General features: G+C 41.9%; 2 protein-coding genes across 4 annotated transcripts in view; both read left to right on the top strand.

Annotated features, from left to right (window-relative positions):
- HOATZ (HOATZ cilia and flagella associated protein) overlaps window positions 1–5191 on the top strand; it is a 33718-nt gene extending 28527 nt beyond the window's left edge. The window contains exons 4-6 of one of the 2 annotated variants that reach the window (XM_074335509.2): window positions 2237–2296; window positions 2897–2949; window positions 5009–5191. In XM_074335509.2, the coding sequence (XP_074191610.1) occupies window positions 2237–2296; window positions 2897–2949; window positions 5009–5066 (171 nt within the window). In that variant the 3' untranslated portion in view covers window positions 5067–5191. Of the gene's footprint in view, window positions 1–2236; window positions 2297–2896; window positions 2950–4968 lie in introns of both variants that reach the window. The other variant, XM_088791461.1, reaches the window with a different exon arrangement.
- A 3928-nt stretch (window positions 5192–9119) lies between these two features.
- LAYN (layilin) lies at window positions 9120–26762 on the top strand. Of its 2 annotated transcripts, XM_019715326.3 has the most exons (8): window positions 9120–9336; window positions 9956–9979; window positions 12182–12479; window positions 16028–16185; window positions 20555–20587; window positions 21747–21830; window positions 24059–24161; window positions 25758–26264. In XM_019715326.3, the coding sequence occupies exons 1-8, from the start codon at window positions 9252–9254 to the stop codon at window positions 26119–26121; spliced, it is 1149 nt and encodes a 382-aa protein (XP_019570885.2). In that variant the 5' UTR covers window positions 9120–9251; the 3' UTR covers window positions 26122–26264. The 2 variants fall into 2 exon arrangements, with proteins under 2 accessions (XP_019570885.2, XP_019570886.2); XM_019715327.3 differs by lacking the exon at window positions 9956–9979 and having other exon boundaries at window positions 25758–26762.
- The last annotated feature ends 225 nt before the right edge of the window (window positions 26763–26987 follow it).

The raw sequence follows: 26987 nt of genomic DNA, 5'->3' as shown, positions 1-26987 counted from the left end.
GTGATCAAAAAAAATGGTGAATGTTTAAATAAAATTTATTGCAGTAAAAGACACATTGCTATTAATCCCCCTCAAAATATTCCCCCTTGCTTTGAACACACTTATCCCATTGTTCTTGCCACTTTCTGAAGCAGTTCTGGAAGTCCTCTTTTTTGAGTGTCTTTAGTTGCACTGTCATGGCTGCCTTGGTGTCCTGAATCATTTTCACTTTGGGGAAGAGCCAGAAGTCGCACGGTGCCAGATCTGGTGAATAAGGTAGATGAGGACACTCCATCATGTTTTTATTTGACAGAATTGTCATATACCAGAAGTGATGTGTGACATGGAGCCTTCCCGTTGTGATCACCTTATTCACTGGATCTGGCACCGTGTGACTTCTGGCTCTTCCCCAAAGTCAAAATGATTCAGGACATCAAGGCAGCCATGACAGTGCAACTAAAGACACTCAAGAAAGAGGACTTCCAGAGCTGCTTCAGAAAGTGGCAAGAACAATGGGATAAGTGTGTTTGAAGAGAGGGGAAGTATTTTGAGGGGGATTAATGGCAATGTGTCTTTTACTGTAATTTTTTTTTATTTAAACATTCATTGTATTGTTTGATCACACCTCGTACGTACTGTAGTCTGAATTAGGATCACTCTTCCGTTCTCTAATTGCACTCTATGCTGACCCCATCGTAGCACCTTTAAAACCATTTACTTGTCTTTTTCTCCATAAATCTGCAATCACTTTGCAGGCTGGAATTGTGTTTTTTCAGTCCATTGCACTGTAATGTGAAATTGTAGGTGCTCACTGTAGATTGAAATGTGTCCTTCAAAGAAAAATATATTGAAGTCTTAACCCCCTGTGCCTCACAATGTGATCTTATTTGGAAACAGAGTCATTGTAGATTAATTAGTTAAGAAGTTAATACTGGAGTAGGGTGGGCCCCTAATCCAATAAGACTGGTGTCCTTATAAGATGGCCATGTAAAGACAGAAACACACAAGAAGAAATCAATGTGACAACAAAGACAGAGATTGGAGTTATACAGCTGCAAACCAAGGAATGCCACAGATTGCTGGCAAGCCACCAGAAACCAGGAGATAGCAAGGAAAGACTCTCCCCTACAGATTTCAGAGGGAGCATGGCCCTACCAACACCTTGATTTTGTACTTCTAGCCTCCAGAACTGTAAGATAATAAATATCTGTTGCTTTAATCCTCCCAGTTTATGACACTTTGTTACAGCAGCCCTGGGAAAATATTGCAGTGCTCAATAAATTGGAATGGACGGATGGATGACTTAGAATTTTTACCTGGCTATGACAAATCTATGTCTACTCTCAGTTATTTCTTGCTTCTAGCCGAATCTAAACAGAGCTTCTTTCATTTTATTTGGCCATTTGAAGCTACAAGTTTTATTTTTCAGATTCTTAGGTTTTTCTTTTGTTCTCACCTACTCCAGATACAATTTTCTGCCTGGCTGTCTCCAAAACTGAACATAACTGAATTCTATAAAAAAAAAATTTGTTCCTATATTTGCCTCTTTTTATATAGTCTATGTCTTGATAAATCTTCATGCCTGCACTAAATTAGTTGTTTACACTTAGGAAAACTTACCTCAGAATGTGCATATTTGTTATCTAAGACAGAGGAGAGGTGAAAGAATAAGGCTGTGTTCCATATGCAAGCTACTAAGAAGAGCCCTGTTGTCGTGGACTTAGGCGGTGGTATGCTGTTTGAGCTTGCTGATTTTGTATCTTGCTACTAACTTAATGGCAATTTAGTGTGGCGGTCAATAGCTTGGGCTCCATTGTCAAATACAGCTGGTATAAAATCCAGCTCTGCCACTTAATAGGTTGGGTAAGCTATTTAACCTTAGTAAGTTTCCGATTCCTCATCTGTAAAACAGGATAATAGTAGTGTCAGACTTCTGAGTTATTGTAAGAAAATAATGATACAATGTATATGAAGTCCTTAGCAGATTCCATATAGTAAAGTCTTAATAAAAGTTAGTTATTGTTAAATGGGAGGAAAAATAACCTTCTGAATTATATTGTAAAGCAGCATCCTTTGGAATAAAAACTGGATTGTGTTACAAATGAAAAGTACAAATCTATCACGGAAAAAAAAAAAATTAATTCTGCCAAAAAATACAAGAAGGAAAATGGAAAAAAAAAAATTCTACCTTCGATGGACACAAAGCTTTATTAATGCATCAAAAGACTCACCCACTTTTTATTCCCCCTTTAAACAGGCTACAAGGAGAGACGAGATTCTTCAACTCTTAAGAAAACAAAGAGAAGAAAGGATCTCGGTGAGACATAATGAGGCATTTGGATAAGTCTATCTGGGGCCAGTGAACTATGGCAAATTCTCAGAAGTTTTATAGATTGACCCCTTAAATCTAGATACCCATGGTCTAGAGCTTTCTATATACTAAAAGGGCGCAGGCTATAGACATCAGAGAATTTTCTAATCCTTTATAAACACCAAATATATCTCCAGAATGTGTAGTTCTGCTGGCATAGAAATGAGGTGTTACTGTCAGTGGACGTATTGTCACATACTATAAATCTGTAGTTTATTAACATGAGCTACTTCAGTGTTAATATTTGTTTTTCAGTGATTGATCTTACTTAGATCATACAAAAACAAATGCTAAATGAAGAGGAACAAACAATAAAAACAATATAGCACCCCGTAAACTTATGAATGTACAAGCACACACTCTCCTGAATGAACCCCAAATTCCCTAATCTGGGACACTTCTGACCCCCCACAGTCTCCAGATTTAAGAAGCTAATCTGTATAAACTCTGTGATAATTTTACCTCAGGTTCTTTTCAAGTAAGTTAATTTTAGTCAGTGCAAGAAGTAAAACTTCCTTTTTCATTTTTTTGCTTTGTTTCTTTTAGAAAGAACTGGTTTCCCTTCCTTATAAACCTAAGGCCAAAGTACACAAAGCAAAGTAAGTTTACTTCTGTCAAATATTCTCACCTTTCTAGTTCCCCCATAAAGAAGCACTTTTTTCTTACTCATTTTGTCCCCTACCCTCAAATCCTCTAAAAACCCACCCTCTGTTTTAGAGATTTCTTTCCTTGAATAAATTTTCTTCTCTTCGTCTACATTAATATTTGTGTGCCCACTTCCATATCTGGGCAATATGCAAGCACAAGTTGGTATAAAAAGGAAAGTAAATCAACCTTGAATCTCTGACACATTCTCTTTCCCTCCTTTCTCATCCTGGGTTATTGTATTCACCTGTCATCACTCCCTCTCAGCTCCCCTCTTCCCTACCCACACCTAGCCACACCATCTTTAGCAAATCAGCAGGTCTTCTAGATTATCAATTCTGATATCACCAGTGGCATACCTAAGGTTGCTAAATCTAAATTCATGTAGCAAAGGCTTTAGCCTCACAGTGACAGGTTAATAGCCTTATCCCTGGAATAATGTTAGAACAGGACCAGGCACATGGTCTAGAAGAGTTTAATCAGCTACCGCTAATAAAATTTTTAAAAATCTGTCCATTTTTGTATTATGACTGAAAACCCATATGGCTGACTCAACATTAATTTGACAAGTATTTATTTGCATACTACCTTAACGAAAAAATAGTTAGAAAGTAATAGAATTTTTATTCTTATCTCATTAGTATAGAGGCTTGCTCCCTTTATCAAATGTTATTAAAGAAAAATGAATGTGTCTATACTAATTTTAATAACTTCTAGAAAAATGGAAAAATCATGTAATCACCTGGCTAAATTGTCTACATAATGCTCAGTAACTTAATTTTGTACTTTTTAGGCAGATGATTAGACATAGCTTCTAAGGGTGGAGCAACAGTAGCCCACCTGAAAGATTCATTTACCTGATTCAAACAATGCATGAAGAGTGCTACGTGAATAGCATCAACAGATATGTCTGGATGCCTTGGATTTCTGTGCATATTTTTATAGGAATGATCAGAATATTTCTGCTGTTATGCATGGGGATCCACCTAAGAGTAAAACACTACTTCACAGCTTGAACAGATAATGTCCTTAATGATTTAAATGCTTACCTAATTCCTTTTGTGTATCAGCTTGCCCATTCTCTCTCCTCTTGTCCTGAAGCCTTGACTTTCATCCCATTATACTATGAGATCTTCTTCCTCTGAGCTTTTTACACAGTTACCATCTGTATCCTTCTTTTGGCAATTGACCAGGCACTTCTTTCTGCCCATATTTTATAAGTATTTAATTCTTATTATCTCCTGAGTTGTTATTTAACTTTTCACGTGGTTTTAACTCACAAGCTCCAGGAGAAACTAGGTCACCAAAGTGCCTAGCACACTGCCTACATGTAGGAATTCAGAAAATATTTGTAACAAAAAAAAATTATTTCAAAAAGATCAGGTAGTTGAGTATTAGCTAATTTAGGAAATGATGTTTTTATAGTGCACATTCATTTATAAACTTTTTCATATTTTGAAATATTTTAGACACAATTGTAAAAGCTTTAATTTGCCCTCTTTCCTCCCTCCATTCTTTCCTGTCTGCCCCAAACCCCCCTACATACACAGATACACCCTTATCATTCCTTCTCCAACAGATCTTAAGACAATCCAGGTCCCCTTCTGTCAGAAAGAAAGAACTAGAAAGTGTGTATATAATAAGATTTTAGTAGCAATATGTTTATTATCCACCCCAGGAATATTTGCATTATAAAGAAGGCTGACTAGAAGGAACAATGGGTAATCCAAAGAAATCAATTACCAATGATGAACTCTCCCACGTTTGACTTTTTGGAGAGTAAACTATATTTAGGGTTAGGCGGTCTTCTCCCATGCCCTTCAAACCACACTCCACAGTACAGACTGCTTCTCCGTATAAGTTTATACACTTGGTTGCAAAATCTAATGCATATTCAGAATCCAAGACAGTAAATCTTTATTGGGGAAACTTTCAAAAGTTGTTTTCATGCTACATTGTGTTCACAACTACAGAGTTCTGTGTCTTGGAACTGATTCATGTTACTGCCAACAGGAAAGTGATTCCAGAGTCCGATAAAGAAGACCAAGAAGAAGTCAAAGGCTTGGATTAATTTGATTGACACATGGTAGAGGATGGTTCACTGATCTTCACTTTTGAAACAACCTGCTCTTATAGCAGGATTATTGGAACCACTTAGTTAAAATAGGCAAAGAAATAAAAGTGAAATATGCAACACTTCTAGGAATTTTACCCGTTATTGGATACTGGTGTCTATTTTACTTATTGGGTACTACTGAATTTGACGCCACACAATAATCACCTCTCATTTTATACATTCTTAAACTCCTGTTTATCTTGTTTTCATTTTAAGGGTATTTCCAGAATTGCTATATTTGATCTATATTATGAATATCAGATAAACAAGAAATAGGAGCTTTATGTACCCCAACTTGTAGACCACCAGTAAAAACAATTAGTAAGGAAATAGGGATGAAAGGGTAGTCCTGAAAACTTGAAAGTCTTCTTACTATTAAAAAAAATTACAAAATTTGGTTTATTCAGTTTCTGGAACATGTCTGAAGTCAGAAATGAATTGCTTCTAGGTCTGTAAATAGCTGGCTTAGCATTCCTATGTCTTACACACATGTACGTAATACCAATGCCAACCTCCCTCACTTTCAAAGGTCATTCCCTTTGGTATATTTTGGAAAAAAGAAGGTTAAGTATTTCTCCCTTCTGCATTGTCCAACTGGCAATCCTACTCAGGGTTATATGCTCTGCTCCAATGCTCGCAGCTCTATTTAGAACAACCATTCATTTTTCTCCTGACTGCCACCTTCAACTCCTGGACATAACATCCGTAAGTGCGGCTCCCACTCCACAGTGCCAACAGAGGAATGGGTGACCCACTGGTCAGAACTTAATCACAGGGACACACCAAACTGCAAGGAGGCTGAGAAATAGGCTTGAAATGGGTGTGGAGGGGTATTTGTCTAGTTAAAATTCAGGACTCTATCACTAAAGACGTTTAAAATGGATATTAGTGGACAACTAACGGTTTCTGCCACAACACTATTTGAAGAAAAAAGTCTTTGGAACATAAGGAAGGCAGTCAGGCCTAGAAAAGGGAAGTTTAGAAAGTTATGAAATGACAACTCATCTCAGCAGTATCAAGAATAAAAGGTATCCCATCAGGATGATGTGTTTGTTTGCCAGACAGATAGATCTCTAATGTAAAGATGGACATAGCAGATTTTCAAAGCCTAAACTTTCGAATCATGTAACTAATTCCCTTTGTTCTGATTCCATGCTCGCTAAGAAATCTTCTGCCCAGAGGGAGAGTATGCGCTTAACAGGCCAATGCAAACATTGGTTTACCTGATAATTATATTTCTCAGTATGTAAATATAATAATCTCTTAGATTGGGTGTAAGCTTCTCAAACTAAGGATTGGACCCTGGACCAAGATAATTTTACCAAGAAAAATTCCACTTTGTGAGCTTTCTTGGCAACCAGCCTTCCCCTGATAGCCCTTCTCTGCATTACCAAGTGTAATGGTTAGGTATTACTCAACAACACTTCATGGCAAAGTGATGTAAAACAAACATTTATTCTTGCTCACACATCTGTCAGTCAGCTGGGGGGCTGGCTGATCTAGGCTTGGCCAGACAGCCCTGCTTCAGGCTACGGCACCTAGGGCAGGTCTGCTTCCCACTACGCATCCGTTGATTGAGGCAGTTCTGCTCTTTGTGTCTTCTTTGGGAAATGCATGGACCAGTGTGATATCTGAGCTATGTTTCTCTCAGAGAGTAGCAGAGAAGCAAAAGAACAAACAATAATATGTGAGGCCTTTCCTAGCCTCAGAAACTTCTTGTTGATTCTATTGGCCAAACAAGTCACGTGGCCAAATACCAAGACAATAAGTGGGGAAATATACTCTGCCCCTTTAGTGAGAGGAACTCAAAGTCACGTAGTAAAAGGTATGGATACAGGGTGGTGTGAAGAATTGGGGTTATTACTTCATAGACTGTGTAGATGACTGACCAATATGCTATATAGCTGAAGTTGAAGTAGAATAATATTGAATGTCAACTGTAATCAAATATATATATATATATATATATATATATATATATATATATATATATATATATGTATCCATGGGTTGTGGAGTACAGCATAGGGAAGATAGTCAATGGTATTGTAACAGCTGTATATGATGTTAGAGAGGTAGTAGATTGGTGGGGGAGGTTATCACTTTGTGAGGGGTGTAAATATCTAACTATTACATTGCTTTGTACACCTAAAACAAAACAAAAAAAATTGGAGTTGTTATTGTAATCTACCACACTAGGTTGACTGCATACCTTAACAAAATCTATGTGGACCAAGGGCCAGGGTATCAAAGGGAGAATTCAGGGCACAATCTAATTAATTGGGCCAAGGAAAAGCTTCTCAAAAGCTTCTCTAACTTGTAATAAATGTTGTAATATTGGAACTAAATATTTTGCACTTGACATTAAGTGCCCAGCTGTCTACATACTTGACTATTTCTTTGCCTTATCAACCCTTCACAAAACTCTTAAGGTAACTTTTAGTCTTAGGCAAAAAAAAGAAAAAGTTTGAAGAAAAGCGGGACTGGAAACATATCAGATGCGAATTCAAGGGCTGCTTTTCACCATAGCTACTCTCTTTGATTGTTGTGATAATCAGGAGTTTCTAGAAAGAATGTATGTTGGATAAGAGATATTCTAATTCAGACATAAAGATAGGCTGTAAATGAACTTGCCATAAAGTGAGTTCTCAGCATGCTGATGCTACTGTTTTCTGCAGTAGCAGAGCTTCCCCATATTACAGTGTTTCCCCCAAAATAAGACCTAGCCGGACAATCAGCTCCAATGCATCTATTGGAGCAAAAATTAACATAAGACCCAGTATTATATTATATTACATTATATTTACTATGTTAAATACTTGGTCTTATATTATAGTAAAATAAGACAGGGTCTTATATTAATTTTTGCTCCAAAAGATGCATTAGAACTGATTGTCCGGCTAGGTCTTATTTTCAGGGAAACACGGTATCAGCTGGTATTGAAAAAGATTCCTCCTCCCCTCCATCCTGTATTCAGGCCTGTTTGTCTAGAACTGCAGGGGTTCAGGTGAGACCCAAACCCAGTAGTCAGCAGCCCAGATGGACTTTCTGCTATGCTTCATAAGAGCATGGTGTGGGGGAAAGGCAAGGAAATCACACCCACCTTCTGCCACTTATACCTTTAGTTTTTGGACAGGAGGCTCACACTTTATTGTCTTAATATATTTGAAAATGTTTTGCTTACTACTATAAGAAGCAAGTGTAGAATGCAACTACTGTGGGAGTTTAGAAGGAGCCCACACTGAGGGCTGGGTTGCTGAGGAAAGCTTTCCCAGAAGAACTGGGATCACTATTTGGGCAGGGGGGAAAAGGCGGTGATTCATCTCCCTTCTAATCACAAGTCCAAGGCTGAACAATCACCCCCACCTCCTAACATGTGCCCCCAAACAGTAGTACAGTATTACTTCCTTGCTGATTTCAGGGTCACCCTTTGGCTTCTGGTGGAGCTGCTGTCCTCTCAGCCAGAACTCCAACTTAGCCTCCTTCTCTGGACGCTATCGGAGCTGTCCCATAACTTGCCTGGCCAGTAGGCATATTGCCTACCTCAGCATCTCATTTCTCAGCAGCACTCCTTACTCGGGGGTAGAGCTGAGCGCCTGGCCTGCAGCCTACCCAGCCTCAGCTAGGAGTCAGTCCCTTGCCTCTCCCGTAGGCCCGCACTGCAGAGCCTGGAGGGCTGGGTGAATTTGGCTATGCCCCCAGGAGTGGGGGTGAGATGAGGTCCTGTTTTCAGCCACAGTGCTCTCTTCCTCAGATTTTAGAGAAGTCAGACGGGGGTTTCCCGGGCCCTGCGCTCTAGGCAAATGCAGGAGCTGCCTGGAAAGCTCGGAGTGGGGCGGGAAGCTGGCTCCCCTCCTCTGCTCGCTCCCCTACCGCGGGTTGGGTGTCTGGCGCCTTGCTTGCTGGAGTAGGCTATCGGGGGCGGGGCAGCCCGAGGGGCTACCCTCTCCGCAGTGACGTCCCAGGGGGCGGAGGGGCGACAGGCTGGCTCCGCGCCCTCCCCGCCTCCTCCGGGTGCCGGGCCCGTCGGTCCTCCCGAGATGTTGCTGCCGCCGTTGCAGTTGTGGTGCATGCCGCTGCCTGTCCGCCGACTCCACCGGGGTAGCGCCCGTGTGTCCGAGGGCGCAGTAGAGCCGAGCCATGCAGCTGGGAGCTGCGCTGCAGGCCGTGCTGCTGGCGGTGCTGCTGGCGGAGCCTGGGGGCGCGACCGGTCGTCTGCAAAGTGGTGAGTGCGCGCGCTGGGGAGGAAGGTGGTTCCCGGGAGGGCTCGGCTGATACACCCACGGCACCCCAGCTGCTGATGACCGTTTTCAGGGATGCCGCGCCTTTTCTCTGGTAGTCGGCAGAGAGAGGGGCGCCCCACCCTACTAGTAGACAGCCCTCCGGCGTCCCCTGCTTCTAGAGGAGCAAACTCCCCGCGAATGTGACCCGCGCGGGTTCCCTGTATATCCTGGATAGCTCGAAGTGCTTTCCCAGCCCAGGGTTACGGGAATTCCGGAGACGTAGGCTGGGTTGGACAGTGAGTAAATGTGCCCAGTAGGCGCCCCCTCGGCCCGCTCCACTGAGCGGCGAAACAAAACCGCTACCCCAGCGCGGGGCGGGTTCACCAACTCCCTTGTCCTGCCCCCTGGAGACAGAGGGTATAGTAGGGATTCTGGATCGAAGGTGCCGTGGGAACCCAGCCGGTTACTCCCGGTCTCTTCTGTGGGGAGGATGGCTGCATACAGCGCCTGGAATACGAGCGCTTAGAGATCGAAAAAGTAACCTGGTTAGCGCGGGACATGCCCCGCCTGACTCCGGGAGGTGACTCTCTCTGCTTCCTTCCTCTTGTCGTGTCACTGCAGCCTCGGACTTGGACCTCAGAGGAGGTACAGTGCTTTGACTTCTTGCCTCTTCCATTCGTTCTGCATGTCGGGGAGAAAATGTCCGGGCTCCTTTCTCAGGTCCGCCTCGCAGGCGGCAGGCTCGCGGAAAGGGATGGAGAATGAAAACCTACACTCGGTGATCCATGCTTCCGCTGCTGACTAAAAGAATCTAAAGCTGGTTTCAGGATAGGGTGGGGTGCGGGGCAGCGAAAGGGGAGGGTAACTGAATTAGGCTGCTTGGGTTAGGGCTGCATGGATTCTGTCCGTGGCGGTGGAGGACCTCCCGCCCTCTCGCCCTTCCCCTTCCTGCAAACGAGAAGAGAAAGACACTTCCTGAAGGCAGGGGAACCAGATGTGGCCCTGGGCCTCCTTCCAGCTCTGGCACTCACCAGCTGACTTGGGATGTATGACCAGGCTGGACCCACACAGGAAACTCCCTTAAGGTGTTAGGTTTTCCCTTGGTAATCCGACGGTGGGAAAGCGGGGACTGCCAGTAAATTTAACTCCAGTTTATGTTTTGCTGGTGGCCGGGATGAGGGTTCCTGGGACTCATTCATTTGTTGCTGCCCATTTGGAGCCACCTCTAAGCATTCATAGAAGCTGGGCTGACCCAGCCTTCTCCGTAGACAGTAGCCCAGCCACAGACTCTTTGGCGGGTGGTCGCAGTCTCTCTGGAACACTTCTTTAGTGAGAATGTCCCGCTTTTGAGGCCTTCTATTTTCCTGGTGGACCAGTCATGTTAAGTATTCTCTACTTAGCAATAGCAGAATGACAGACCAATGAAGAAGATGCAAACCTCTTATAACTTGTTGCTTATTGAGAATTTCTTTACCAAAGCGATGAAAGAAGAAATAGAAAATAAGAAATCACAGGAGCTTTCTGGATTATTTGTAAGTGCTCTGTTCCCATTTAGCACTGAAAATAATGAATGCTATCTGGCTCACTGCACTGCTGCAAAGCAAGGTAGGAAAATGAGAACATTCCATGAGTGCTGGGAAGAGGTTCCCAAACCAAAATCCTTTATCCCTTGCTCTATGGCAGCAATTCACACCCACAGCCTACGATGGGGCTCTCCAATGCAAGGGATTTCCCTTGTTGCAATTTGTTTTTCACTTTGTACATCTGGATCCAGAAACATATGCTGTCTGCTCCTGTGGGCTAGGAACTGGCATTTGTTTCTATATTTCCAGCACCTAGCACAGTGCCAGGCACAGTGTACATTCAGTACATGTGATTAAACAAAGGAATAATGAGGCTAATGTTTCAGGTGCAGCAAGGCTTCAGGCACCCAGACACAAGCCAGGTGTGTACCAGTGAACAATTTATTTGCACCTCAATAGAATCCCATCTATTTGAAATGGTCTTCTGCCCTTCAGGTGTCAGTCAGATGAGACACGTTGCATGGGCTCCCAGAGCAACCTGAGCCTGGGGTGGACTGGGAAATGGGCCATATAGTTCAGTGGTTACCGGCATGACTTTGTTATTAGATCTGTGTTCTGACTCGGGCAATGCTGCTGAGTGACCTTAGCCAAATTACTTAATTTCTCTAAGCCTCAGTCTTCTCTTCTATAAAATGGGGCATAAACAATACCTACACCAGAGCATTACTATGAGAGTTCAGTGAGATAAAGAATGGGTGTAAATGTAAAAGCCCATAGCATAGCTCATGGCACATACTGAGAGTTCAGTAAACCTTAGCTGTTGTGTTTAGGCAAGACCAGTAGCAGAAAACCCCACGGATCTGATGCTCATAGTTTCTGCTTATACCATAGACTAGGTGAATTCTCAGTCCTGCCACATAGGCAGAGGGCTCCAGGGTAGAGAAGCCCACACCCAACTTCAGAATGGCTCTCTTACCTGAAGGAACAACCAAACAGAGATAACTCACTTTTAGCACACTGTCACCTGATTTGTATGCCTTCCTCTACCTCTCTTTTAAAGGATAGTAAAAAAATGTCTGCTTTTCAAGAATTTGTGATGGAACAAACAAAACATAGAGTCCCTACACAGTATAGTTTAACTCACGCATCTCCAGGTTGAAAGGGGTATTAACTTGTTCAGAGAACCCTTAGGGACATTGTAACAGTCCACTGGTGAGTAATCAGAATTCCTGCCCAGGGATGGCTTCATTCACAGGCTTCTAAGCACCCCTGCCCTGGTATATCTGAGGAGACACTGAAATATATTGGCTTCCTTTTTCTCTAGGGCAGCTGGTCTGCCGGGGAGGGACAAAAAGGCCTTGTTATAAAGTCATTTACTTCCATGATGCTTCTCGAAGACTGAACTTTGAGGAAGCCAGAGCAGCCTGCCGGAGGGATGGGGGCCAGATAGTCAGCATCGAGTCTGAAGATGAACAGAGACTGATAGAAAAGTTCATTGAAAACCTCCTGGCATCTGATGGTGATTTCTGGATTGGGCTCAGGAGGCGTGAGGAGAAACAAAGCAATGGCACAGCCTGCCAGGATCTTTACGCTTGGATCGATGGCAGCACATCAACATTCAGGTAAGTATGTTGAGCCCACAGCAGCTAACTCACTTGACATAACTCGAAAAGGAGGCAGGCTGGATCACTGCCAGGTCAGTGAGGAAGAGGAGGACTCACTAGGCTGATAATAGGCTGGTTGACATCAACTCGCTGAGTCATTTTGTCTCCCTGATTGCTTAAGGCCTCTCGCTAGATGCTTTCTGGTGGCTTTAATATGTGATAGAGTCTCATACTTTATGCCTGCTGCCATATCTATTCACATCACTCTGTCCAATGGCTCCCTGTCTCCAATCTTCCACTCTTTCTCCTTTAAGAAAGATTTTTTTCTGCTGATCAGCCGGCCAAGCTCTCTGCCCTACTCCTGAGTCTTTATCTATTCTCACCTCCAATAACTACTCTTCCCATACAAAGAGGTTAACTAGGTGCACTAACCAAGCTCTGGCCATTGGGAGAATGTCCCCTTACCACTTCGTCTTTCAAGGCCACCTCTGAGTGGGGCTATAGTGCAGCTGTTGTCCATTTGGAGTTGTACTCCCATACTTGGCTGACCTACCCACAAAGCAAGCTCAGGCTGCGTCTATCTGCTGGGTGTAAGGGATTCCCTTATGCAGCTGTAGGTGTAAGCTGAGAGAGAGGCTCTGGTACAACAGCGGTAGATGTCATGGCCATCTGCTCTGCCCATTCGTACAGTGCTCTTTGGTCCTGTATATACCTCTTCCATCTTACAATGGACCTATGACTAGGTGTGTCTGACTATACCTCACTCATGATGGGCAAATTGGATTGCATGGTCTCTTGGTGCTCCTTGCCTCGTGGTAAGCCAGGAGTTGTTTTACAAAGGGTGATCTTTCTCAGTTACAGATGACATGGCCTTACTGCAGAATCCTAGGTGTCTGTATTGTGATTCACTCACTGGGGTTTGTCACAAATTCTATATGACAGTCATTATTTTCCCCACCACTGGTACTTCTAATAGTCGACTTGATCATATGGCCCAAGTGACAAGACAACTTGCACCACAGCCTAGGCCTGCTTCAGAGTCCTTTTCTGCTCTGGACCCCATTCAAAGATAGCTGTCTTTTGTGTCAGCTGGTATATGGACCGGAGCATTATTTCCAGGTGTGAAATATGCTGCCTCTAGAACCCAAATAGGCTTACTATGTGCTACGCTTCCTTCTTCAAGTTATTGCATGAAATCCCTTTAATCCATAAGGGATGCTGTGGCATTTCCTAAATCACTAGACATGTACACATTTTCATGAAATGGCAGGCCCCTAAATTTTCACAGGGTTTATCCCCAACCCTTGCAGCACATGAGTCTTACTTACTAAGGCCTCCAATGTACTAGCTACTTCTTGTTCATCTGACTAAATTAGCATGGTGTCCACAAGATAGTGGATGAGTGTGATTTTCTGCAAGATGTCTAGGCAGCCCAGGTCTCTTCACACCATATTCTGACATAGGGTAGGAAAATTAGTATAGTCCTGAGGCAGGACCATAAATGTATACTGTCGCCCATTCCAAGTGAATGCAGACTATTTCTGATTATTTTTCTGATACTGGTTGAAAAGAAAGTGTTCACCCAATCTACATACTAAGTACTGAGGGCATGTTAACCTGCTCTAGCAAAAAGGTAGGGTGCTCACAGCTACAACTAAGACTTCTACTTGGTTGAGTTTATGCTACTCCAGTATCATCCTTCAGGATCTGCCTTTTTTTCTGCAGGAGCCAGACTAGTGAATTAAATAGAGATATGAGGGGGAATACCACCCTTGCATTCTCTAGATCGTTAGGGGTGGCACAGTAGGGGTGGCACTGTCATCTTCCCCTGGATAAGATATTGTTTTGATTTTGCTGTCTTGGAGATGGTGGGGAAGAGTGCAGTTTCAGAGGCTTCCACTTGATCTCCTCCACTATTTTAACCCTTTCCACATAGGCTTTCAATTCATATATTTGGGGACTGGGGAATTACCACTAGGCGGAGTCCACTGTGAGCTGGTCCTGGGCCAGAACTCCACTTGATACCTGGCCTCAATTGGTGCTCACTCTAATAGGTAGCCTTGATGACACTTCAAGTCTTTGGGCATCAATGTTAACTTATACCCTGTGTCCAACAGTCTTTATAATATTGGGTATTCCTCTTTCCCCAGTGTATGGTTATTTAAATAAGTGGTCCTGGGTCCCTTTGGGAGAACAGGGGAAATCATTACCAAGTGCATCTGCAGGGTCCTCCCTCCCAAGAACTTAGTCTCTCCTTCCATCTGTGAGTTCTGAGCCTGAAAACTGGCTCAAGTCCAGAAACTAGGTGCCAGGTATAATATTCCATCCATTCCATCATCTGTGAAATGAAATAGCATGAAGGCATAAGGCCAGTGGGAAGGAAAATGGGCAACACAGGGTAGGAGGCCCACCAATGGGATTGTGAAATGGCCTGGAGGTAACTAATGAGAGCCCAGCTTCAGCCAGGGCCCCCAGCTATCCAGGCATAGTGTCCAAGCAGCTTTGCAAACTCAGCTGTTGTTCAGGCACATTCAACCCAGTGGGTAGAGCAAAGGATCTTCCTTTTAGTGGACAGCAACACAGCACTCAAACAGAGCTATAATGGGGTGCTACCAGGAGAACTATCTCTTAGCTGTCTCCTAAGTGGGGGCTCTGACAAGAGTTAGGCAGAGCAGCAGGGCCCAGCTAATAATCTGAGCATCAGATAAGATCTGAGTGCTAGAAGGAAACAGCTCAGGTGGATAACCAGGCAGACTAGAGAGCCCAGCACTGGGTCAACGCATGTGGTGGGTGCTCACAGCACTTAAACTCTCTATGGAATCCAAAGCCTTTTACCAGCACCCACATATCCAACTGAGTGGCAGCATCATTTCATTCCAAGTACCACTGGATAGTGGAGCTGAGGCTGCTAACGCATCCATCCAGGAGTTAGGGAGACAAAGACAAGAAATCTATCAGTGGAGGTTTACAGAAGGGCTCATGAGCCTGACAAAGTGGAAACAACTGCAAAAGACTTTGTGGGCCCCCTGCTCTTGTCTCCACCCCCTCACCTGCTTTGACAGCCTCTACATTTTGGAAAGTCTTGCTCAGATGCTTGAATTTTCCATCTGCTTCCCAGGGCTGGGAAGGTAGTTATAAACAATTAAAAATGGGGAGATGGGTAGCAGGGCAAGCTCTGGGTGAGGTTAAATCATGCCTCTTCTCAGTGCATCAGTTTCTAAAAATAGAAAAACAAACCCAGTTATCAAAAAGCAAGAAAGAAGTAATATCGTCCAGATAGGACTGCTAGCTGCTTCTTCTCATAATTACTTTGCAGACATCATGTAGTAATATATTCTTCCCTGCAAAGAGTTTGAGGCAAATGTCAGATGATTGACTGTGATGTCCATATTAGAAAGTGTGTGATTCTACTTACTGGCAGTACTTCTATTCCTCTCTTTCTGTGTATTGTGTTCTGAAGCAGAATCTTAAGTTCATGGCACAGTGGAATTTTGTGGGAAATTAAAGGCTTTGAAGTCCTGTGGTACCTTCTCCAGTTGCCTCTATTGTTGACTCCCTTCCTACAGGAACTGGTATGTGGATGAGCCTTCCTGTGGCAGCGAGGTCTGCGTGGTCATGTACCATCAGCCATCAGCACCCACCGGTATTGGGGGCCCGTACATGTTCCAGTGGAATGATGACCGATGCAACACGAAGAATAATTTCATTTGCAAATATTCCGATGGTAATGAATCCTCTCTCAAGTTATGTGGCTGAATTCTCAACTTCCTCTCTCATTTCTCAAGCAACTGCTAGTTCCCAGAATTTGTTAAGTAGTCCCTAAGAAAGCTTGCTGCAAATGCCAGCAGTGTTAAAGAATTGGGAACTCTTACAGAGGGAAATGTAATAACACTTTCTCATTGAGGAGTAATTCTAGCACAGTGGAGGAGTATCAGATGCTAAGAGAAGGGATGAAGAAAAGAAAGGGGCTGATTTATATATGATAAAGCAAGAATTATGAGAACTTCAGGAAACAAAAAGCCCTCTAAGTGTACGATTACAAATTCTTATTCTTTCCACATGTGAGGTTGGCTGTAGGAACTTGGAATAAAGAAGAAATATGAGAGGAAGCTGGCCATTGTTCCTGCAAGTCTTCTAACAGCCATATGAGATTATTTTCTGGGGCTTTAAGGAAACCAGAGGAGGTCGATGATAAAATACACCAGTTTCACTGAGACTGCGCAGAGAGCAGACAATTTAATGATCAGGCTCAAACTCCCAGGCCACCTTCTATGTGTGCCTTGCAAATTCAACTGGCATTTGCTTATAGATCTGTTAAGGGTTTGGGCTACAAGACTGTAGTCTCATTCTACTAGAGTTTCCCAAATTCCTCCATTATAACTGACTATGATCTAATGATTTTTGATCTGTTCCTGAAGTTTCTCATCTCCGTGAAGCCAACTGCTTGGCTCCAATTCTGCATCCTTTCCTGACCGGAGTAGAATGACTTGTTAGTTATATCCAATTGGTGATTAAATAATTCTATCATTTAAATATTGTTTGAATTGGACTATGCTTTTGCTGAAATTTTTGCTGCTAAAAGGTTTCTTTCCTCCCTTTTCACCCCCCTCGGATGAACTCTTTTCTCCAGAGACTTGGCCCTCTCCACCACACAGAACTGTCTTAGGCAGGGAGGTTGCAAAGACGGAGGCTGGCTTAGTAGGTTACCTTTCAGAGCAATGAAAGCAAGATATTTGTTACACACTGGCTTCCCATCACTTTGGTTCATTATATCCTATTAGTGCCATAATTTTAAATTTTGTACTTTTTAAACATTTTTTAAAATGTGAGATTATGACAGTTGTTTTCATATCCTTTTTTCTCTTTTTTTTTTTTTTGGATTCTGAACCTAGTTCAGTTTTTTGTTTGTTTGTTTATTTGGTTGTTTTTTTTTTAAATCAGATTCTTCATTACTTTTGCTTTTACCTGTATTAGACTGAGTCCTGGCAGGAAAAAGATGTAAGGGTTTAATGAGGAGAGTATAGTAAAAGGATATTTGCAGAAGTATGGGCAAAGAGCAAGAGAAGTGCCCGGGGACTAGCTATGATTGAAGCTGTTACTACCCATAGGCCTAAAGGAGTGAGGGGAGAGAATGGCTTTAGCAGAACCCACAGAAAGCTTGGAGTCATGAAAGAGGAGCCACCCAAACAGGAGCTGTAACCATACAATGCAGCTACTGTCAAAGCACAGTGAAGTGAGAAGGGGACCTGGGGAATAAATACTGCAACCTCTCTCTCCTCCTGCTTTCTGATCTCCTGCCTCTGCCTCCCTTTGATTAAGACCAATCAGAAGCCAAAGGACAAGGGAGCCCCAATGACACAATCCATAGAGGTCAGCCTTCCAGGACACAGAGAACAACTAGAATAGATCTGGCAGAGGGAGATGGGCACATAGCAAAAAACTAACACCTTGCCTTTATCTGGCCCCCCCATCCTCAGGTTAAGTTCACACACCTTAGCCTGCCATAAAAAGATCTGTGATCAGACCCTTGCCAATCTCCAGTGTCATTTCTCACCACCTCTTCCCCCATCCCACCTCCTCTGCACTCTGTGAAGTTCCCCAAGAGTTCTTAATTGCTGTTTCCTGTGCTTGAAAACCTCTTCTTTCTCCGTGAACTCATTCTCACCTTTCAGGTGTAGGTTAAACATCACCTTCTCTCATAACAACTGAGTGCAACAGGTGATTGTGGGTTGGATTCTGGATGATGATGATGATGATGATGATGATGACGTGTATAAAGGGCATTAGGAAAATTGGGAGAATTTAAATAAGGTCTGTAGGTTAGATAATAGGATATCAATGCTGATTTCTTAGTTTTGATCACTGTACTGTGGTGATGTAAGAGAATGCTTCCCACCCCCACCTTCTAAAATAGACATTCAAGGGCTGGCCCGGTGGCTCAGGCGGTTAGAGCTCCGTGATCCTAGCTCCAGGGGTTGCCGGTTCCATTCCCACATGGGCCAGTGGGCTCTCAACCACAAGGTTGCCAGTAAAATACACATTGAAGTATTTAGGAGTAAAGTGTAACCATGTCTTCAACTTACTCTCAAGAAAAAACTTATGCATGTGTCTGCATATGTTTTTATACATATATGTGGCTCTATGTAGACATAAATAAAAATATATAGAGAGATAAATATAGATATATACATAAAGAGAATAATTAAATAAATGAAATATGATGAAATGAGAACATTTGGGTGGAAGACACATAGAAATTCTTTGTACTATTCTTGCAAATTTTCATAAATCTGAAATTACTTCAAAATAAGAAAGTAAAAAGATAATTTCTTCCGGGAAACATTCAAGGGCCCCTCAAAATGAGGTTAGGTGTTCCTCCTGTGAGGATCCTAACTACACACACACATACACAAACACACACACACATGGTACTTTAACTGCCAGTGTACAAGTTTGCTGTTTACAAGTTTGTCCCCTTCACTATAGGGTTGGCATGAGGTCTGGAAACATACATGCTTGACCAACTAATCCTGCCACTTGATGGGCTCAGGGAAGTTCATCCAGTGTGGTTCCAACAAGATGGCACACCATCCATTATGCTAGAGTGGCAAGAGACCAGTTGAATAACATCTAAAACTAGATTTGACAACCATGACCACATGAAGTAGGTGGCATGCTAGCCAGATCTGAACACTTGATTACATCTGGGATATGCTAAAGGCACAGGTGGACACAGTGAAAATCAGAGGCAAGTCATCAGAGGTAACCCATTGCAGATGCACTGCAGGACTGAAGGAAATGATGCATTAATGTGCTGTTTACTGAAGTTGTTCCCAATGAATTGAATCATGAATGATGACTAGATCATACATGTAATTGAGTATACTATACATTGTAACACAATATCACAAAATCTATATTTATTAATATTGTCCTGCATTTCCATATTTTATGGCCAAACTGTAGTATATGAGAGTCTTAGAGGGATGGGACCATTTCTCATTTGCTATTGAATATCCACTACCTAGCACAGAGTTTGTCTCCTTGTGATTTTAACTTTTATTTGAATATTTTGTTCAAATCCCAGTTTAGCTGCTTATTAGCTGCAAGATTTGGACAAGTTATTTAATCTCCTTGTACCGCCGTTTCCTAGTGTACAAAGTCAGGACCTAACTCAAAAGGCCATTAGCAGGATAAATTGTGTTTATTTTTATAAAGCAGAACGTGATGATGTTTCCATTAGATAGTATGCACTATGTAAGTGTTTTTTAAATAAATTAATGGATTTGCATCACCTCTACAAACTCACACACTTGTGAGAAGATGATTGCGTTTTCTCTTGAATAGCCTTGGCATCCTGGCCTTCGGACTATGAATTCTAAAATCTTGCCCTTAAGAACCTCATCCCTATGAATCCCAGGGCATCTGATTAGCATAAGAGAGTGACTGCCACTATAAGAGGTTGACACACTCCCAGCCAAAAGTGCAAACATTTGACGTAAATTGTCTGTGCAACCTGACTTTCCCAAGGCTCTGAAATATTTAAAATGACTCAGGATTCTAGATCACCAGTCTCTGCCTTGGGGCTGGTTGGTGATCTATTTAGCCCCTCAAGTGTTTCCATGGCTTGGAGATTCATGTTTGTCACTTTCTAAAACATCCCCAGCACGAATTGTTAAAATGTCTTGGGTTGCTTTAAAATAATCCAGACCTCAGTGTAGTTGGGGAGAAGTAGGGATTCTTGTTGAAACTATGTTAGCCATATGTTGATAAGAGTTGACGCTAAGTGATGGTACACAGAAGTTCATTATACCAATCTCTCTATTTTGTGTATGTTTGGAAATTCCCATATTTGAAAGTTTCAAAATACTTTTAATAAAGAAAAAAGTGCCAAGCAAAGCTAGGGGAAGGCTAATTTTTGCGCACAAGTGATTCTTTTGACTTACTAACCCCATTCCTGGCATCAAGTAACACTAAGATAGTTTATTGGATGACTGAATGAGCAAATAAATGGATGCCACGATCGGGCCTATTTCATTCAGATGGCATGGAAAGTTAATTATTATCTTCATTTTTGTTTCTTTCTACAACAGAGAAATCAACAGCTCCTTCTACGGGGCCCGGAGGTAAGCCTGTCTTTTGAGATTTGCGTTAATTTGGGCTATTTCGCAGCCCTTCTTCATAGGTTTAGAACCATATCTCCTTTAGACCAGATTATTCAACAGAAAAACCACTGGTGTTAACCCAGACCATTTGGACAGGTATACGAGGTCTGACAATTAAGTTCGAGAACTCATCCTAGAAAAAATGCTACCTTGATCACTGTGGTCACCTTTGAAGTACTCCCCTTGGGAAGCTATGCACTGATGCCAGCACCTAGTCTACCCTTCAAAGAAATTTTGGAACTTTCTGGAATGGCCATCAGAGCTGTCAACGTATTATCCTTGATGTCCTGAATGTCATCAAAGTGTCTTCCTTTCAATATTTCCTTTATCTTCGGGTAAAGAAAGAAGTCACTGGGAGCCAGATCAGGTGAGTAGAGAGGGTGTTCCAATACAGTTATTTGTTTACTGGCTAAACACTCCCTCACAGATAGTGCTATGTGAGCTGGTGTATTGTCGTGATGCAAGAGCCATGATTTATTGGCAAAAAGTTCAGGTCGTCTAACTTTTTCATGCAGCGTTTTCAGAACTTCCAAATAGTAAACTTGGTTAATTGTTTGTCCAGTTGGTACAAATTCATAATGAATAATCCCTCTGATGTCAAAAACAGCAACATCATTGCAACAAGTTCGCAAACTGAATTGTCAGCCCTCGTATGCCACACCCAGCCATGGTAATCTCACTCTCTACTGTTGTCTATTTTTCAAAGCTGTAAAGGAATAGTTGAAAATTTGATTTGGAAAGTTACTCATCATTATTGACAATATGAAAGGAAGAATTTGATCTAATTAAACAAGAAGTGAGCCAAACTGATAATTTATGGTTCTAGAAGTGAGTCATTGGCTCTTCACCTTAGCACCTCAGTACTTTGTGTGCCTTGATGTCAACTGCTGCTGGATATTCCAGTACATGATTCTTGGCAGCAAGAGTCTCACCAGAAAGATGAAGATAATTCAACCTCTACACCAACAAATTCTACCCTTTACTTTTCTATGTTTATAAATGGCACTGGTCACATTGCTACTGCTTTTTGGCATCCCACCTTGAACATGGTAGGACCTCAGGGAACATCTGGATTATGATGCCTTTCTCCAGGTTCTCAAGTCCATGTGTCTGTCTCCAGGTGAAGGAACAGAGCCAGCCATACCTATACTTCCAGAAGACATAGAGAAAGAAGAGGCCAAAGAAACATTTAAAGAAAACAAAGGTATATTCAGAAGTCGCCTGGGAAAAATAGATAATGGGACTCTCTTGATCACAAATTACCTATGGTTGCATTCCCTATTTTCTTCTTTCCCACAGCTACTTAATAATGGAACTAGACGACATTTATGACTTTGCAAAAATTCTATTAAATGTTAGATTTCATCAGAAATATGCAAATGAAGCTATCCTAAGATATTGGGGAGATTAGACTAAACAGGGGGTGAAAAATCTGTGTGAAGTCAGAGCCCTGGGAACCACCCAGAAGTGATGGGGAGGTGAAGGGGGCAGATACTGAGAAAACGGACATAGAGAAATAAGAGCAGAAAGACCCAGGCTATGATGCATAACATCCAGGGTTAATATTCATTTGTGAAACAAATAGAGAAAGTGGGCAAAAACATTTTAAAAGTTAAATCACAAAAGATTTTTTAAAAATGGGGTGATAAATTGGAGTGTTAATCGACTTTCAAACTTGACTCTCATCTTGAGTTTCAAGAGGAAAATCTGGGTTTCTGTCACCGGACAACAACAACAATAACAACAACAACAACAAAAAAACACTTAATTTCTCTGTGCTTCAGTTTAATCATTTGCATAACAGAAGTAATATTTTTCTCACCTACCTAAGAGATTGTGTCCATAAAATGAAATAAGATATTGCAATACTGCAATTACATTCTGACACTAACCACTCCAAGTTATTGCAGACCCTATAGGTTAAGGGGCTCAGACCCCAATAACAATGCCTTCATTTCAGACATCAGCCACAAGTTCTGAGGGTCCCCAGGCCACCCACACTTCTGATTAAGTGGCTATAAATCGAAGGGGTGCCCACAACCCCCTCAGGTCCATTAATTTGGGAGAACAGCTCAGAGAACTCAGGAAAATGCTATAGTTATGACTACATTTCAGTATAAAGGATACAAATCAGGACCAGCCAAATGAAACACATAAAATGAAGTCTGGAAGGGTCCCAAATGAGGAGCTTCTGTGTCCTCTCTCTGTAGAATCAGGATGCTTTTTCATGCTCCTGACACATCGATGCCTGCCCCAACCAGAAAGCTCCATTGAGCTTTGGTGTGCAGACGTTTTATTGAGGTATCATTACACAGACATGATTGATTTGATTATTGGCCATGTAATTGAACTCAGTCTCTAGGCCCAACTCCCTTCCCACCAACCTCCATCCTGAGACATCTCTGTGGGCATAAACTCTGATACGGTCTGAGGGGCTCATGAATAACAGTCACTCCTATTATCTGATAACTTTCAAAGATTTAAAGCCTCCCTCCCAGGAACCAAGGGCAAAGGCCAATCAAATTCATTATAATACAACAAATATGTGAAACATGTGAAATAATATGTGAAAATGTTTTGATAAAAGTACAAAGTGCTAGGCAGAGGTGGCAATTTTATCTTGTTATTAGTGTATTTAAAGTGGGTTTTGTTTTGGGGGTCTTTTGTTGTTTTTTGGTTTTTGGGGTTTTTTGGTGGTTGTCAAGTTTGCAGCCTCACAGAAAAACAAAGCAATAGCCTCTGAATGGCCGGGAATCTTGGATCAGTGGGAGTAGAAAAGGGGTCAGTCCCCAATCCATGATTTCTCCCAAAGCCACTTGTGGAAAAATTCTCTGGTTCTAAGACTTAAAGGATAGGAAAGATCAGGAAAGCAGACTTCGAAGCATCCACCACAATCACTGCTCATGCACCCAACTGGATGCAGTTAGCCTTAATCAGAAATGTTGGGAAGGTTCTAGTCTGATTCATGTTCTTCATGTGACCTTCCTTTCCTGGTAAAAACTCTAAGACTTCTGGCTTGCTTCTTCTTCCCCGCCTCCCTCCCCACCTTGGGAACTATCGTTTCTGGCCTTAGAGTCAAAGATATCCACACTGCCCAAGCAGACTGTTTGTTAACGGAGAAGAAGGACAAGAAAAGAGAAAATCTATTTCCTCTGGAAAAAAAAATTTAATAAACAAAACTGCCCTTCTGATATTTTGCATGAGACCCAAAATTTTAAATTTCTTTTCTCTACTATTTAGGATATTGGAACAGGTTATTTAAAATGCTCATTTATTGAAACTGGGAAGACTTTGCTAACTGGGTAATTGTGTATCTCTTTCCTTCTAGGAATGTGCTCTTTGGAATACTCTATATTGATTATGCTTTTTGAAGACTGTTTTGCAGCACACAAAAACATTATTAATACTGATAATGTGTGTTTTTCTTTTCAGAAGCTGCCTTGAATCTTGCCTACATCCTAATCCCCAGCATTCCCCTTCTCCTTCTCCTTGTCGTCACCACAGTTGTATGTTGGGTTTGGATCTATAGAAGGAGGCAAGTAAAACCTTCATCGCGTAAACGTTTGTGTCTTCTGAACTCTTTAAGATTTGGACAATGCCCTGTTTACTTCATTAAAAGTCATGGCAGCTCCAGGAGAACCACCACTGCAGATATAAGAGTAAATTCTCTGCCGTGCGCAAGGCATTCAGAAATATGAAGCATTTGTGTTTAGTTGTGATTAAGAGAATGATCTTACATCCTTTCATTTTTTTGTGTGGAAGATTTTAAATGACTTGAGGAGTGAGACTGTGTTATTCACCTCCTGTGTATCCACTCATCACTCCTCAAAGTTCTCTCACGAATGTATGCTTTCACTCCAAAATTTTTATTGGGTGAGTGAAGGAATGAATAGTGAACCATAGGAAAAATGACTGTTCAAGGCATTCTGGCAAACATCTGAAACTAAATCACTTTATTCAAAATAAAATAGCCAAATCCTTTTCATTGAATTTTCTTTCAATTGTATACATAACTATAGATTGCTACGAAATAGCTACACTAAGTAACCTAGGGCATCTCTGTTTATGGATCATGTGCCACCATTTTTGAGGTGCCCAGAGCTCTTTTCACCTACCTTTTTATTCCCCATCATCATGGTATACATAGTAGAAGAAGGCTGGTGTGCTCATTCTACACCAGGGAAACTAAGGTCCAATTTAAGATTTGACACCCTTTGATGACCAATTGAAGATGAATTAGTAAGATTCTGGTGTAGAACCTACTTCATTTAATAACAATTTCCTTATAGGATTATTAGAGTTAAAGCAGTTAGTACATGCAGAATAGGCATGTAGTAAGCACTCAAAAATGTTAGCCCTTCCTATGATCATTTTTATTAGGTAATTCCTTTTAATCAGAAAATAGAATTTATTTCAAAAAGCTACAAATATATTTTCCAACTGCTTACTCTGCAGTTGGTTCTTGATTTCTCTTCCTTACTATTTAGCATCTCACCAGGATTTGGGAATTGTGACTCAGAAACTGAAGTCTATCTCAGAGGTTTTTAATTTTTTGTGTGTGCCACAGATCCCTATAGCAGTCTGGTGAAGCCTATGGCCTCCTGCCCAGAACAATATTTTTTAATGCATAAAATAGACTACATCAGATTGAAGTCGAGATGAGTATAAAGTGTGTTAAGGCATCTATTATAAATGTGATGTGATGAAATATCTATGATTTCTGTTGGTGATAAAGTCAAAGATATTATTAATTCTACTCTGGTTTGTTGCCTACATTTAGAATTGAAGGGCACACTAAATTTCACTTAGAGATGGGTTTTTAAATGTGATATTTCCTCCCCATCCAATCCTATTCATGGACCCTCTGGGGGCTCTGGGGAATCCCAGGATAAGCACCTCTGCTCTATGCTCTGGCAGCAGTGAATGATAGAGACACAATGGCTTTGATCATAACCACACTTTCCTGTTTGGTTACCACGCCCCACCCCAAAGCCCTGACTTGTAAGTTCAGGTCGGTGAGAAGGGCAGCATAGTGACTGCGGAATGGCTTCCTCCCGCCTGACCAGGAGGCACAGGGACAGTCTGAGTCCCCTTGTCTGAAATCCTCAGCCCTGGTTTTGTTTTGTCCTAGGAAACGAGAGCAGCCAGGCCCCAGCACAAAGGAGCAGCACACCATTTGGCCCTCTTCTCATCAAGGAAACAGTCCGGACCTAGAGGTTTACAATGTGATACGAAAACAAAGTGAAGCTGATTTAGCCGAGACCCGGCCAGACTTGAAAAACATTTCATTCCGAGTCTGTTCTGGAGAAGCGACTCCTGATGACATGTCTTGTGACTATGACAACATGGCTGTGAACCCATCTGAGAGCGGATTTGTGACTCTGGCGAGCATAGAGAGTGGCTTTGTGAACAATGACATTTATGAGTTCTCTCCAGACCCAATGGGGAGGAGCAAGGAGTCTGGATGGGTGGAAAATGAAATATATGGTTATTAGGACACACAGAAAACAAGAACTAACAAGAATGGGAAAGAAAAGAAGCAAAATTCTCCTATTTTCTATAAGGAAAACACTCAGATAGCCTATTAAAAATGCTCAGATCAGGTCCTGGGGGTGAGCATGTGATCTCCATTAGCCCCTATTGACTCCCAAGTTTGGGCTATAGCCCTTATTCCAGTCCCTTACCCAGCTCAACTTTATGAGGAAGTTCCTTGCTGAGGGTCTGGCACATAGTTGAAAATAAATGTCAATTGATTGGTTGTATCTCACGTTCAAAGGACAGTGCTTCCATTGGCAAAGATAGACTGTAGATGTAGGACTGGAAACCCATCCCTAGGTTCTGTTTTTCTTGCTCTACACAGTACCACACATGATCACAGAGAGATGAAAATTAGAGAAGCTTTCAAAGCCCATGTATGCTAGCACTGGGCTGGCCTGTGCATCAGCAATTCTTATATCTTTTTTTTTTCTTCAAAGAATTGAATCAAATAAAAAGCAGGAAGCACAGTGTTAGTCAATCTGTGTCTACAGTCCTTCCTCTGTATATGGTCTCAGGGGACCTTTTTTTCTTTCTCACACATCCAAACTTGGAAATACGCAACTTGTAAATACTTTAGAAACTAAAAATGAAATTTGAATCTTGGCTTCTAGGCTTATTTGTATTCCCAACCCTGATATTGTACATTGTTCTGTTTGTGTTTTTTCCAGTAGAGCATCAACATAATATTACTAATAATGAAAATAATTCTTCCTTTTTGTTTTAGGGACCTGACTATTTCTAATACCTTTAGACTCAAATCCAGAGAAATGTTTCATAGCCTAACATCAGTTATTCACCTTTCAAAGGTCTGAAAGCCATTATT

This window comes from Rhinolophus sinicus, chromosome 14, assembly GCF_057876585.1.
Source record: "Rhinolophus sinicus isolate RSI-liver-muscle chromosome 14, RSI-T2T, whole genome shotgun sequence".
In the NCBI taxonomy this organism is placed as follows: Eukaryota; Metazoa; Chordata; class Mammalia; order Chiroptera; family Rhinolophidae; genus Rhinolophus; species Rhinolophus sinicus.
Note: the sequence above shows the minus strand (reverse complement) of the source record. Positions and strands in the feature narration are given on the sequence as shown.